Source organism: Panulirus ornatus, chromosome 16, assembly GCF_036320965.1.
Source record: "Panulirus ornatus isolate Po-2019 chromosome 16, ASM3632096v1, whole genome shotgun sequence".
NCBI lineage: Eukaryota > Metazoa > Arthropoda > Malacostraca > Decapoda > Palinuridae > Panulirus > Panulirus ornatus.
This window is the reverse complement of record NC_092239.1, coordinates 39,970,206-39,986,137: the sequence shown is the minus strand read 5'-3', so window position 1 is coordinate 39,986,137 and position 15,932 is coordinate 39,970,206. Positions and strand designations below refer to the sequence as shown.

The following is a 15,932-nucleotide window of genomic DNA, read 5'->3' as shown; positions in this document are numbered from 1 at the left end:
TTATTACATAAAAGTGCACTTGGGAGCTTATGTTTCATTTTCCCATCGACTCATAGGAATATACTTGATCACGCGTAAAACTGTGATCCTTTCCACCATATAAATACATATACATACATTTATTGATATGTTGATCACACTAGTCTGTGACAATACTTATGAAAGTGAGATCACAATTAAGTAAGAGTTCAGATACTTCTATTTAAAATGTAATTTTTCTATACATATGATGCATGTACAGAAAAATTACATGTTAAGTAAAAACATCAAAATTCCTGCTATTTGCGATTTCACCTTTACATATGATTATATCCACATCCAGCCCCCATAGACCTTCCCAAGGTTTACTCCTAAGTTTCACATGCCATGGTTCAGTCTACTGATGGCATGTTGACCCCAGTATACCACACTGTTCCAATTCACTCTATTCCATGCATGCCTTTAACCCTCTTGCATGTTCAAGCCCCCATTGCTCAAAATCTTTTTCACTCTGTCATTTTACCTCCAATTTGGCCTCCCACTTCTTGTTCCCTCCATATCTGACACATATATCCTCCATGTCAACGTTTCCTCACTCATTCTCTCCATATGTCCAAACCATTTCAATACACACTCTTCTACTCATTCTACCAGACTCTATTCATTACCACACATCTCTCTTACCCTTTCATTACTTACTAGAACAAACCACCTTACAACATATAGTGTCCTCAAACATTTCATTTCCAACACATCCACCCTCCTCCTTACAACCTTATCTATAGCCCATGGCTAGCAACCATATAATACTGTTCAAACTACTATTCCTTCAAACATGCCCATTTCTGCTCTCTGAGATAATGTTCTCTCTTTCCATACATTCTTCATTGCTCCCAGAACTTTTGCTCCCTTCCCCACCCTATGACTCACTTCTACTTCCACAGTTCCAATCAACACCAAATCTACTCCCAGATATCTAAAACACTTCACTTCCTCTAATTTTTCTCCATTCAAACTTACATGCCAACCCTGCTGAACCTAATAACCTTGCTCTCATTCACATTTACTCTCAACTTTCTCCCTTCACACTCTGTTCCAAACTCAGTCACCAACTTCTGCAGTTTCTCACTCGAATCAGCCACCAGTGCAGTATCGTTGGTGAACAACAACTGACACATCCCAGGCCCTCTCATTCCCAACAGACTGCATAATCAACCCTCTCTCCACAACTCTTGCATTTACCTCTCTAACAACTCAATCCATAAACAAATTGAACAACCATGGTGACATCACACACACTCCTACCATAGACTGACCATCACTGGGAAGCAATCACTCTCCTCTCTTCCTACTCATACACATACATTATATCCTTGGTAAAAATTTCTCACTGCTTGTAGCAGCTTATCTCCCATACCATATATTCTTAATACCTTCCACAAAGTATCTCTATCAAACCTAACATATGCCTTCTCCAGATCCATAAATGCTACATATAAATCCATCTGTTTTTCTAAGTATTTCTCACACAAATTCTTCAAAGTAAATAACTGATCCACATCCTCTACCATAGCTGAAACCACACTGCTTCTCCCTAGTCTGATGCTCTGCACATGCCTTCACCCTCTCAACCAATTCCCTCCCATACAATTTTCCAGGAATACTCAACAAACTTATGCCTCTGTAGTCTGAGCATTCACCTTTATCTCCTTTGCCTTTGTACAATGGCACTATACATGCAGTGCACAAATCCTGAGACACTTCACCATAATCCATGCATACAATGAATATCCTTACCAACCAATCAAAAATTCAGGCACCCCCTTTCTTTATAAATTTAACTGCAATACCCTCCAATTCCGTCTCCTTGCCAGATTTCATCTTCAGCAAGGCTTTCACCACCTCTTCTCTCTTCACCAAACTGCTCTCCCTGACTCTCTCACTTCATGCATTCTATCATCAAACACATACACAAACATATATCCCTCAAAATACTCACTCTATCTCCTTCTCACTCCATCACTACCAGTTATCACTTCCCCCTTCACCAACATTTCCATTTTTCTCTTGTCTTTTGCACATTATCTACCCCCTTCCAAAACATCTTTTTATTCTCCCTAAAGTTTAATGATACTCTCTCACCCCGACTCTAATTTGGCCTCTTTTTTAACCCTTGCATCTTCCTCTTGACCTCCTGCTGCTTTCTCTAATACATCTCCCAGTCATTTGAACTCCTTTGTAAGAACCATCCAAATGCCTCTCTTTTCTCTTCCATTAACAACTTTACTTCTTCATCTCACTACTCATACACTGCCCTTTCTAATCTGCCCGCCTCCCATCTTTCTCATGCCACATGCATCTCCTGCACATGCCATCAATGCCTCCCTAAATGCATCCCATTCCTCACCCACTCCCCTCACTTCATTAGCTCTCACCTTTTGCCATTCTCCACTCAATCTTTCCTGGTATTTCTTCACACAAATCTCCTTTCCGAGCTCACTTACTCTAACTACTCTCTTCTCCCCAACATTTTTGCTTCTTTTTTGAAAACCTCTACAAATCTTCAGCTTCACCTCCACAAGATGGTGATCAGACAACCCACCAGCTGCATCTCTCAGGACAGACACATCAAAACTCTTTCTTTTACATGCCTATCAATCAATATGTATCAATCAATATGCAATCTCATAATGCCCTTTGACCATCTCTTCTACTCACCTTTGTATACTTGTGTATATCTTTTTTAATCCTGATATTCCCAGTTACCAGTCTTTTCTCAGTAAACAAATCCAGAACCTCTTCATCAATTCCATTCATAACACTGAATACTCCATGCACACCAACTGTATCGTCAACTGCCACATTACTTCCCTTCACTTTCAAATTACCAATCGCTATTACCCAGTCCTGTTCCCCAAAACTGCTGACACACTCACTCAGTTGCTCCCAAAACACTTGCCTCTCATCATCTATCTTCTCATGACCAGGTGCATACGCACCAATAACCACCCATCTCTCACAATGTAATTTCAGTTTTACCTGCATCAATCTTGAATTTACTTCCATACACTCTATTACAAACTCCCACAACTCCAGTTTCAGGAATAGTGCTACTCCTTCATCAGCTCTGGTCCTCTCACCAACCCCTGACTTTACTCCAAGACATTTACAAACCTTTCTTCCTCTTCACCCTCAAGCTTTGTTTCACTCAGAGCCAGAACATACAGATTTCTTTCCTTAAACATACTACCTATCTCTACTTTCTTCTCATCTTGGTTACTTCAACACACATTCAGACATCCCAATCTTAGCCTTCAAGGAGGAGGAGCACTCCCCGTTTGACCCCAGTTTCCTCTTTTAGGGACTGAAATACAAGAAGGGGAGAGTTTCCAGCCCCTCTCTTCCACCCCTCTTTAGTTGCCCTCTATGATACATGGGGGATATGGAGGTACCTGAGCCAGGTGCCCATTTTATCGACCAATCCCTAAGGGTGAATGAATAGTTGGGTTGACTGTGGATTGATTGCTGCAAAAGGATTCAAACCTAAGCACTCAACTCTGAGTGGCCCATGAATGCATCAAGATAAGGAATGTTAACTGGTGCACCTCGGAGGTCTTATGTAAAATGTTTTGTTATAATTCACATTCTAATAGTATTGTTCACCGTAGTAGAAGTGAAAGAACTGGGTCTGGGTTGGCAATACAGTATAGGTTGTGGAACATAACTCTGTTCTTAATTATCAAAATCTTTATATTGCAATTTATGCAAAAATCAAGTTGGGAACACAACTCTCATATATATCAAGGGCCTACAGTATATACATATATACACATTCTCTTAAACTATGTGATATTATCTATAAAAGATGAAAAGGAATACTAATCCATGGGATGGAAAGAGTCATTCTCACAATAAGTCTTGACAAAGAGCAACCTAGAGATATTCTCAGTTGTGTGCTACCAGGGGTTAGTGGGTTGATGACATAACCTCTGTGAGGGGTCTCTCACTGGCTGAAAGTAGGCCTGAAACAACTCTCTTACTGAGAGGATAGCAACAGGTTGGGAAAGACAGTGCATCCCCATCAGAAAGATAAAGGGAAGGTCCTACCCTAACACTTTTGTAAAAAATCCTAAAAAGGACCTCTCATGGTAAAATGACAGACTACAGAGAAAACAAAAAGATATAACAGCAATGTAAAACAAGCAAATTACATAAATGGTATTCCCATTCTGATTTGATGCTAAGGCAAATTGAATCTCTGTATGCAATCACCTTTATATTTAGGTGTATCCTGTGACCCATGTATGATCCTCCCTCTCACTTATCTCCACTGTTCTTCTATTATCATGTAAAAAAAAAATCACTCTTCATGGTTTACTCAAGTCCAAATATGAATTTTGGCTGTCATCATAATATGAAATATACAAGATTTAGCTACTTACATGGTAAAACATAAAAGATTTAGCTACTTACATGGTAAAACATACTAGATTTAGCTATTTTCATGGTGTCACAAGCAAAAGTAATGGATGAAAGCCACCATTATATCTTTCTGCCATGGTGACCTCTGGATAACTTAGCTTTAAGGATTTTTCTGTAGGATAATCAAATTTGAGGGTGACATACAGCATCCATATTCTCTGCTAGAAAACACTAACCTTCTCAAATGTCAGCAAGACATTTGAGAATCCATATACACATCCTCTATCCTTTCACAGCACGACATATGTGCATAAGTGGACTACAAATGAAGGGTTAATTTCTTCATATGACATTTGGTGGATTTGCATCTTCCAGAGAATATTTCATTGACAACATAATAAACTTGATTTAAAAATGTGATCTCCTTTTAATCTTACCTCTTCCATGGTGGGTAAATTTAGAGCCACTAACCTCTCAAAGTAATTCGTCTCATATATCAGGTGCCATCTTTGTTGCCCTCCTCCAGAACCTCCAGCATTGGACCTTATATTTCTTTAAGTATGGCAACCAAACAGGACATGCATTTCCTAATTTAGGTCTGATATAAATTGTAAATAGTCTACCAAACATATACCTACACACACAGTTAAATACATTTCTAACCAAGTACACAACCTATCTGTTTAACAATTCTTCTGTCGACCCCAAAGTCATGAAGCTTGTTTCCTGCCAGATTATACCCACATCAAGGCTTTCCTTTACTGTGTTCCATCTTCAATACTTGGTATCTACTTAGGTTGAACTTCACATGCGTATCTCACCAACTCTGGACCTTATTAAAGTCACTTTGTAAAGTGATACAATCTAGGTCATTCCTTACTTCTCTCATGACTTTAGCATCACTCACAAACACGTACAACTTCAATTCTTCAGGTAAGATTTACCATACTAAGGAATGGAAAAACAATGGCTCTGAGACTGAGCCATTTGGTACAAGGCTAGTTACCTTAACCCACTTAGAAAATGCCTTTCTGACAAGCATCCTCCAATCTTTTCTATTGAAAGTAGTACACTTATATAAGCATGACTAGGTGTATGATGGGGGAGGGAAGGAGGACATATGTTTTAATCACCCTGTGTATGCAATTAGTGGGACATCAAAATAAAAGACTATCTGAATATAAAATATGGTCCTATTTAACACATAAATGAAACTATCTAAAATGTAGATGAGATCAAGCAAACAGGTAGAACTTACTGAAACCATTGGAAAGTGCTATCTCTGCTTTTGAGCTTCTCCTCGACATTCAAAGAAAAAAGGCTCATGTCTCGCACCATCACGTGGTACTCAGCAACTCTGTAGGTAAAGAGATCATTATCTTAACATGATCTTTTTACTGGGAAACCATCCATTCATTTAATGTACCAAACCCTAACCCTAACCTCAATGAAGAGCCTCACCATTTATGTATGGTACTCAACAGTCTTCAAATCAGTCACTTAAGACAAGTCAAGCTTTGTTTCAGTAACCATCTCTTTGCCAAAGGGCTTTGGCAAACATAATGCACAGCACTAACTGTTCAAAAGAACTCTTACATAATAGTAATTACCGATATTTAATGGGACCATGTATGACCCATGAAAGGTATTCAATTTTTCAAAAGTAAAGCCCATTTCAAAAATATTCTACTTATTTCTTTGTCCCAGGTTACTTGAGCTTGCCCATTAATAACTTTCACTGCTAAGGGTAGGGGGAGATAGGTTAGCTTATCTTTGGCAAAGTGTGACAAAAGAGTGATGGTGATGGATGGGATGCGATGTCCCACTATCACTTTAATTTCTATTTTGGTCTTAAGTTGCCTTAAAGAGAAAGGCTAGTTTGTTCTGATTGAATACTAAATCTCAAGCACAGGCACTGAAAGTCTGTCAATTTCAATCCCTAAATGGCAACATACATCATTTGCATGCTATCAATCAAGTACAACATACATCATATGAGACAAGATCTCAGTATCACTTCTTTATGCTTTGCTAGGTTCAGCAAAATCTTTTTCACTCTATCCTTCCATCTCCAATTTGGTTTCCCACTTCTCCTTGTTCCCTCCACCTCTGACACATATATCCTCTTTGTCAACCTTTCCTCACACATTCTCTCCATATGCCCTACCATTTCAACACACCCTCCTCTGCTTTCTCAACCACACTCTTTTTATTTCCACTTATCTCTCTTTCCCTATCATTACTTACTCGATCAAACTACCTCACACCACATATAGTCCTTAAACACTTCATTTCTAACACAGCCATCCTAGCCTAAGCCAAGTATCCATTCTATCTATTAACCCCTAGCGGTGAATGAACAGGTGGGTTGACTGTGGGTCAACTGCCGCATCTAGGATTTGAATCTATGTGCTAGACCCTGGGCAGCCCATGAATGCATCACAGTCAGGAAAGCTAACCGCTACACCAGTTTGAGAGTGCCAAATTTTATGAATTCAAATAAGCTTCCCAAGTATAAATCAAATAAAGTATTACCAAATTCAGAAAATCAATATCTGTCCTTTCCTTTATTTTTCCTCCTTTTAAGGAAACCTAATTTGCAAGAGTTAGTGGATATCATAATGAACTGAATAAATGTAGGAAGTCTGTGTATAAAAATGCAGCTCTGACTTGCCAAAGGGAGTAAAATGCTTAATGTACCACACAAGCAACTTTCAGTCTCAGTTAAAGATCTAAATTCACCTCGTTTCTAGGATATTATGCCCTAGTAAACATCATTACTATTACTAGTATCACTTTGGGGGATAATCTAAGACATCTAACACTCACTGAGCCAGGAATGGCTAGTATGGGCTCAGTTACAGGAATATATCAAGACTAGTCAGACAAAACCAGATATGCTAAGAAAAGACTAGACATGACAGTAAAGAAGAGGTGAGAGACAAAATCACCAGAGCAAATGTTTGGGGATCCAATGAAAACTTGTTAAGAGGCACAATCGGAGGGTAACACAACTAAAGCTGGAGTTAAAAACTGAATAAACATCTCATGGAATGAAGGGAGTCATGAGACCAGAGAAGAACAGAAATGCAGTTTAGTGGAGGGAATTCCAGATACAAAACTGGAGGAAATTAGTTTAAGACATTAAAAAGCAAACAAAGCAAGATGTTCTTTTTTTTGATGCACTAGAGGTCATTCTGTCAGATGATACAACAAAATCTATGACGTCAATATTGGGCAGGAATTGCTGAAGCAATATTGGCAGCCAATGAGGGAGAAGAAAGGACAAAAGTTTAAACAGATTTGCAGAAGAATCAATACTGACAGGTGTTCAGTTACAGAAAAGAACTAAAACACACAAAGGGACTGATGATGGTTGAGGGAAAGGTAAATTTAGAAGTGGCAATATTGTTAGCAGACCAACAGACAAAAAGCATGAGAAGTGATGGAGAGGAACAAAGACCTGGGATGACACAGAGGTACACAGGAAATTAAGTGAAGCAGCTGAAATAATAATATGCACCATTAGAGATGAAGAAATCAAGGAAGTATTGAGGGAGAAGAAAGGACAAAAGCTTATACAGAATTGCAGAAGAATCAATACTGACAGGTGTTCAGTTACAGAAAAGAACTAAAACACACAAAGCGACTAATGATGGTAGAGGGAAAGGTACATCTAGAAGTGGCAATATTGTTAGCAGACCAACAGACAAAAAGCATGAGGAGTAATGGAGAGGAACAAAGACCTGGGATGACACAAACAAAGGTACACAGGAAATTAAGTGAAGCAGTTGAAATAATAATATGCACTGTTAGAGATGAGGAAATCAAGGAAGTATATGGGATGTTGATAGAAGGTTTATAAAAGTACAGAGAAAACAGGACCAGTATGTTGATATGTATATGTATGTATAGGTGCATGTATGTATATATGTGTATATGAGTAGATGGACCATTCTTCATCTGTCTCCTGGCGCTACCTCGCTGACACAGGAAACAGTGATTAAATATAATGGTTGTTTAATTTGTTTATGGATGGGGTTGTTAGGGAGGTGAATGCAAGAGTCCTGGAAAGAGGGGCAAGTATGAAGTCTGTTGGGGATGAGAGAGCCTGGGAAGTGAGTCAGTTGTTGTTCGCTGATGATACAGCGCTGGTGGCTGATTCATGTGAGAAACTGCAGAAGCTGGTGACTGAGTTTGGTAAAGTGTGTGGAAGAAGAAAGTTAAGAGTAAATGTGAATAAGAGCAAGGTTATTAGGTACAGTAGGGTTGAGGGTCAAGTCAATTGGGAGGTAAGTTTGAATGGAGAAAAACTGGAGGAAGTGAAGTGTTTTAGATATCTGGGAGTGGATCTGTCAGCGGATGGAACCATGGAAGCGGAAGTGGATCATAGGGTGGGGGAGGGGGCGAAAATTTTGGGAGCCTTGAAAAATGTGTGGAAGTCAAGAACATTATCTCGGAAAGCAAAAATGGGTATGTTTGAAGGAATAGTGGTTCCAACAATGTTGTATGGTTGCGAGGCGTGGGCTATGGATAGAGTTGTGCGCAGGAGGATGGATGTGCTGGAAATGAGATGTTTGAGGACAATGTGTGGTGTGAGGTGGTTTGATCGAGTAAGTAACGTAAGGGTAAGAGAGATGTGTGGAAATAAAAAGAGCGTGGTTGAGAGAGCAGAAGAGGGTGTTTTGAAATGGTTTGGGCACATGGAGAGAATGAGTGAGGAAAGATTGACCAAGAGGATATATGTGTCGGAGGTGGAGGGAACGAGGAGAAGAGGGAGACCAAATTGGAGGTGGAAAGATGGAGTGAAAAAGATTTTGTGTGATCGGGGCCTGAACATGCAGGAGGGTGTAAGGAGGGCAAGGAATAGAGTGAATTGGAGCGATGTGGTATACAGGGGTTGACGTGCTGTCAGTGGAGTGAATCAAGGCATGTGAGGCGTCTGGGGTGGACCATGGAAAGCTGTGTAGGTATGTATACACGTGTGTAGACATGTGTATGTACATGTGTATGGGGGGGGGGGTTGGGCCATTTCTTTCGTCTGTTTCCTTGCGCTACCTCGCAGACGCGGGAGACAGCGACAAAGTATAAAAAAAAAAAAAAAAAAAAAAAAAAAAAATAATAATGGGAATGGATAAAGACTGCAAGTATGGATATGTACATGTGTATATGTCTATGTACTCTTACCATCTCTCATAGTTTTTCTAATTGTCATTTGCTTCTTGGAATCACTTTCTGCACAGAATTTCAATGTTTTCTCCCTTTGCTTCATTTTATCATAAACAGTTGATGAGCCAATACTGAAGATGTCACACACCTTACACATCGAAACACCACAGTCCATTTTTTTCAACAGTTCTACTTTATCTTGGATCAATATGGATTGGTGTTTACATTTGACACTATGATTGACACTCTCATATGTCTTAAAAGCCATAGCTAGGGTTAAATTTAAGCAAAATAAGCTAAAAATCTCAAAGCATTGCAGTATCACCACCAAATGCAGTGTAAAGAATGTAAATAAACAAGCCCTACACACAATGCCATCGGTGGCCGCCCAGTAAACTAGTCTGGTGGCCGGGGTAATTTCAAGTTCCCTTACGTAATTTTGTCCAGACTAAAGAAGGTGCCAAACCATCAGTTGCTGGAAATTCGGTGGTGTACCTGTATATGTGCATGTGGGTGGGTTGGGCCATTCTTTTCGTCTGTTTCCTTGCGCTACCTCGCTAACGTGGGAGACAGCGACAAAGCAAAATAAATATATAAATAAATACATTTTATATTCATCTATATTTATCTATTATAATTTGTCCGTCTCCCACGAGAGTGAGGTAGGGCAAGGAAACACATGAAAGAATGGCCCAACCCACACACATACACATGTATATACATACACGTCCACATGTGCACATATACACAACTATACATTTCAACGTATACATATATATACATACACAGACATGTACATGTATACACATGTACATATTCATACATGCTGCCTTCATCCATTCCCACCGCCACCCTGCCACACATGAAATTGCACCCCCCTCCCCCCATGCGCGCATGAGGTAGTGCAAGGAAAAGACAACAAAGGCCAATCGTTCACACTCAGTCACTAGCTGTCATGTACAATGCACTGAAACCACAGCTCCTTTTCCACATCCAGGCCCCAAAAAACTTTCCATGGTTTATCCCAGACACTTCACATGCCCTGGTTCAATCCTTTAACAGTATGTTGACCCCAGTATACCACATTGTTCCAATTCACTCTATTCCTTAAATGCCTTTTACCCTCCTGTATGTTCAAGCCCCCATCGCTCAAAATATTTTTCACTCATCATCCTTCCACCTCCAAGTTGGTCTCCCACTTCTCCTCGTTCCCTCCACCTCTGACATATATATCCTCTATGTCAATCTTTCCTCATTCATTCTCTCCATGTGACCAAACCATTTCAATAGACCCTCTTCTGCTTTCTCAACCACACTCTTTTCATTACCACACATCTCTCTTACCCTTTCATTACTTAATCAATCAAAACACCTCACACCACATATTGTCATCAAACATCTCATTTCCAACACATCCACCCTCCTCCACACAACCCCATCTATTAGCCCATTCCTCACAACCATACAACATTGTTCGAACCACTATTCCTTCAAACATACCTATTTTTGCTCTCCGAGATAACATTCTTGCCTTCCACACATTGTTCAACGCTCCCAAAACCTTCGCTCCCTCCCCCATCTGTGACTCACTTCTGCCTCCATGGTTCTATCCAATGCCAAATCCCCTTCCAGATATCTAAAACATTTCACTTCCAGTTTTTCTCCATTCAAACTTACCTCCCAAGTGACTTGTCCCTCAAACCTACTGAACCTAATAACCTTGCTCTTATTCACATTTACTCTTAACTTTCTTCTTTCACACACTTTACCAAACTCAGTCACCAACTTCTGCGGTTTCTCACCCGAATCAGCCACCAGCCCTATATAATCGGCGAACAACAACTGACTCACTTCCTAAGCTCTCTCATCCACAACAGACTGCATACTTGCCACTCTCTCCAAAACTCTTGCATTCACCTCCCTAACAACCCCATCCATAAGCAAATTAAACAACCATGGAGACATCACACACCCCTGCCACAAACTGACATTTACTGGGAACCAATCACTATCCTCTATTCCTACTCGTACACATTCCTTACATCCTCGATAAAAACTTTTCACTGCTTCTAGCAACTTACCTCCCACAACATATACTCTCAATACCTTCCACAGAGCATCTCTATCAACTTTATCATATGCCTTCTCCAGATCCATAAATGCTACATGCAAATCCATCTATTTTTCTAAGTATTTCTCACATACATTCTCCAAAGCAAACACCTGATTCACTCATCCTCTACCACTTCTAAAACCACACTGCTCTTCCCCAATCTGATGCTCTCTACATGCCGTGACCCTCTCAATCAATACCCTCCCATATAGTTTCACAGGAATACTCAACAAATTTATACCTCTGTAATTTGAACACCCTTATCCCCTTTGCCTTTGTACAATGGCACTATGCCTGCATTCTGCCAATCTTCAGGCACCTCACCATGAATCATACATACAATGAATATCCTTACCAAACAGTCAACAACAACAGTCACCCCCTTTTTTAATAAATTCTGCTGCAATACCATCCAAACTCGCCACCTTGCCGGCTTTCATCTTCCGCAAAACTTTCACTACCTCTTCTCTGTTTACCAAATCATTCTCCCTATCCCTCTCACTTTGCACACCACCTCGACCAAAACACCCTATATCTGCCACTCTATCATCAAACACATTCAACAAACCTTCAAAATACTCACTCCATCTCCCTCTCAATTCACCACTAATTGTTATTACCTCCCCATTTGCCTCCTCCACAGATGTTCCCATTTCTTCTCTTGTCTTACGCACTTTATTTACCTCCTTCCAAAACATAATTTTGTTATCCCTAAAATTTAATGATACTCTCTCAATCCAACTCTCAATTGCCCTCTTTTTCACCTCTTGCACCTTTCTCTTGACCTCTTGCCTCTTTCTTTTATATATCTTACTGTCATTTGCACTATTTCCCTGCAAAAATCATCCAAATGCCTCTCTCTTTTCTTTCAATAACAATCTTACATCTTCATCCCACCACTCACTACCCTTTCTAATCTGCCTACCTCTCACCTTTCTCATGCCTCAGGCATCTTTTGTGCAAGCCATCATTACTTCTCTAAATACATCCCATTCCTCCCCCACTCCCCTTACATCATTTGCTTGTACCTTTTCCATTCTGCGCTCAATCACTCCTGGTACTTCCTCACACAAGTCTCCTTTCCAAGCTCGCTTACTCTCACCACTCTCTTCACCCCAACATATATATATATTCATTTATTTTGCTTTGTCGCTGTCTCCCGCATTAGCAAGGTAACGAAAGGTAACAGACGAAAGAATGGCCCAACCCACCCACGTACACATGTATATACATACACGGCCACACACGCAAATATACATACTTATACATCTCAATGTATACATATATATACACAAACAGACATATACATATATACACATGTACATAATTCATACTGTCCGCCTTTATTCATTCCCATCGCCACCCCGCCACACATGAAATAACAACCCCCTCCCCCCTCATGTGTGCGAGGTCGCGCTAAGAAAAGATAACAAAGGCCACATTCGTTCACACTCAGTCTCCGGCTGTCATGTAATAATGCACGTAAACCACAGCTCCCTTTCCACATCCAGGCCACACAGCACTTTCCATGGTTTACCCCAGACGCTTCACATGCCCTGGTTCAATCCAATGACAGCACGTCGACCCCCGTATACCACATCATTCCAATTCACTCTATTCCTTGTACGCCTTTCACCCTCCTGCATATTCAGGTCCCGATCAATCAAAATATTTTACACTACATCTTTCCAACTCCAATTTGGTTTTCCACTTCCCCTCGTTCCCTCCACCTTTGACGCATATATCCTCTTGGTCAAATCTTTCCTCACTCATTCTATCCATGTGACCAAACCATTTCAAAACACCCTCTTCCACTCTCTCAACCACACTCTTTTTATTACCACACATCTCTCTTACCCTATAATCATTTACTCGATCAAACCACCTCACACCACATATAGTCCTCAAACATCTCATTTCCAGCACATCCACCCTCCTCCGCACAACTCTATCTATAGCCCACACCTCGCAACCATACAACATTGTTGGAACCACTATTCCTTCAAACATACCCATTTTTGCTTTCCGAGATAATGTTCTTGACTTCCACACATTCTTCAATGCTCCCAGAACTTTCGCCCCCTCCCCCACCCTATGATTCACTTCCGCTTCCATGGTTCCATCCGCTGCCAAATTCACTCCAAGATATCTAGAACATTTAACTTCCTCCAGTTTTTCTCCATTCAAACCTCCCAATTGACTTGTCCCTCAACCCAACTGTACCTTATGCTCTTATGTATAATGCACTGAAACCACAGCTCCCTTTCCACATCCAGGCCCCATAAAACTTTCCATGGTTTATCCCAGATGCTTCACATGCCCTGGTTCAATCCATTGACAGCACGTCCACCCCGGTATACCAAATCATTCCAATTCACTCTATACCTTGCATGCCTTTCACCCTCATGCATGTTCAGGCCCCAGTCGTTCAAAATCTTCCTCACTCCATCTTTCCACCTCCAATTTGGTCTCCCACTTCTCCTTGTTCCCTCCAGCTCTGACACATATATCCTCTTTGTCAATCTTTCCTCACTCATTCTCTCCATGTGACCAAACCATTTCAAAACACCCTCTTCAGCTCTGTCAACCACACTCTTTTTATTACCACACATCTCTCTTACCCTTTCATTACTTACTCGATCAAACCACCTCACACCACATATTGTCCTCAAGCATCTCATTTCCAACACTTTCTCACTGTCTCCCACGTTAGCGAGTTAGCGCAAGGAAAAAGACAAAAGAATGGTCCAACCCACCCACATACACATGTATATACATAAACGCCCACACACGCACATATACATATCTATACATTTCAATGTATACATACATATACATACACAGCCATATACATGTATACACATGTACATATTCATACAAGCTGCCTTTATCCATTCCCGCTGCCATCCCACCACACGTGAAATGGTACCCCCCTTACCCACATGAGCGCAAGGTAGTGCTAAGAAAAGACAACAAAGGCCACATTCATTCACACTCAGTCTCTACCTGTCATGTGTAATGCACCGAAACCACAGCTCCCTCTCCACATCTAAGCCCCACAAAACAGAACTTTCCATGGTTTACCCCAGATGCTTCACATGCCCTGGTTCAATCCATTGACAGCATTTCGACCCTGGTATACCACATCGTTCCAATTCACTCTATTCCTTGCACGCCTTTCACCCTCCTGTATGTTCAGGCCCCAATCGCTCAAAATCATTTTCACTCCACCCTTCCACCTCCAATTTGGTTTCCCAATTCTCCTAGTTCCCTCCACCTCTGACACATATATCCTCTTTGTCAATCTTTCCTCACTCATTTTTTCCATGTGCCCAAACCATTTCAATACACCCTCTTCTGCTATCTCAACCACACTCTTTTTACTATCACAAATCCCTCTTACTCTTTCATTACTTTCTCAATCAAACCACCTTACAACACATATTGTCCTCAAACATCTCATTTCCAACACATCCACCCTCCTCTGCATAACCCTATCTACAGCCCATGCCTCACAACAGTATAACATTGTTAGAATCACTATTCCTTCAAACATACCCATTTTCACTCCCTAAGATAATGTTCTCACATTCCATGCATTCTTCAATGCTCCCAAAACCTTCGCCCCCTCCCCCACCCTGTAACTCACTTCCATGGTTCCATCCGCTGCCAAATCCACTCTCAGATGTCTAAAACACTTCACTTCCTCCAGTTTTTCTCCATTCAAACTTACCTCCCAATTTACTTGTCCCTCAACCCTACTGAACCTAATAACCTAGCTCTTATTAACATTCATTCTTAGCTTTCTTCTTCAACACACTTTACCAAACTCAGTCATTAACTTCTGCAGTTTCTCACCTTAATCAGCCACCAGCACTGTATCATCAGCAAACAACAACTGACTCACTTCCCAAACCCTCTCATCCACAACAGACTGCATACTTGCCCCTCTCTCCAAAACTCTTGCACTCACCTTCCTAACAACCCCATCCAATCAGAAATTAAACACCCATGGCGACATCATGCACCCCTGCTGCAAATCAACATTCTCTGGGAACCAGTCACTTTCCTCTTTCCTACTCGTACACATGCCTTACATCCTCGATAAAAGCTTTTCACTGCTTCTAGCAACTTACCTCCCACACCATATACTCTTAAAACCTTCCACAAAGCATCTCTATCAACTCTATCATATGCCCTCTCCAGATCCATAAATGCTACATACAAATCCATCTGTTTTTCTAAGTAT

The 15,932-nt window shown here is 40.7% G+C and overlaps 1 protein-coding gene across 1 annotated transcript in view; it reads right to left on the bottom strand.

The window, feature by feature from the left end:
• Nucleotides 1–15,932, bottom strand: part of Vps13D (vacuolar protein sorting 13D) — a 772,012-nt gene that overhangs the window by 555,295 nt on the left and 200,785 nt on the right. The window contains exon 22 of the mRNA XM_071670877.1: nucleotides 5,660–5,758. Coding sequence (XP_071526978.1) covers nucleotides 5,660–5,758 — 99 coding nt within the window. The remainder of the gene's footprint in view (nucleotides 1–5,659; nucleotides 5,759–15,932) is intronic.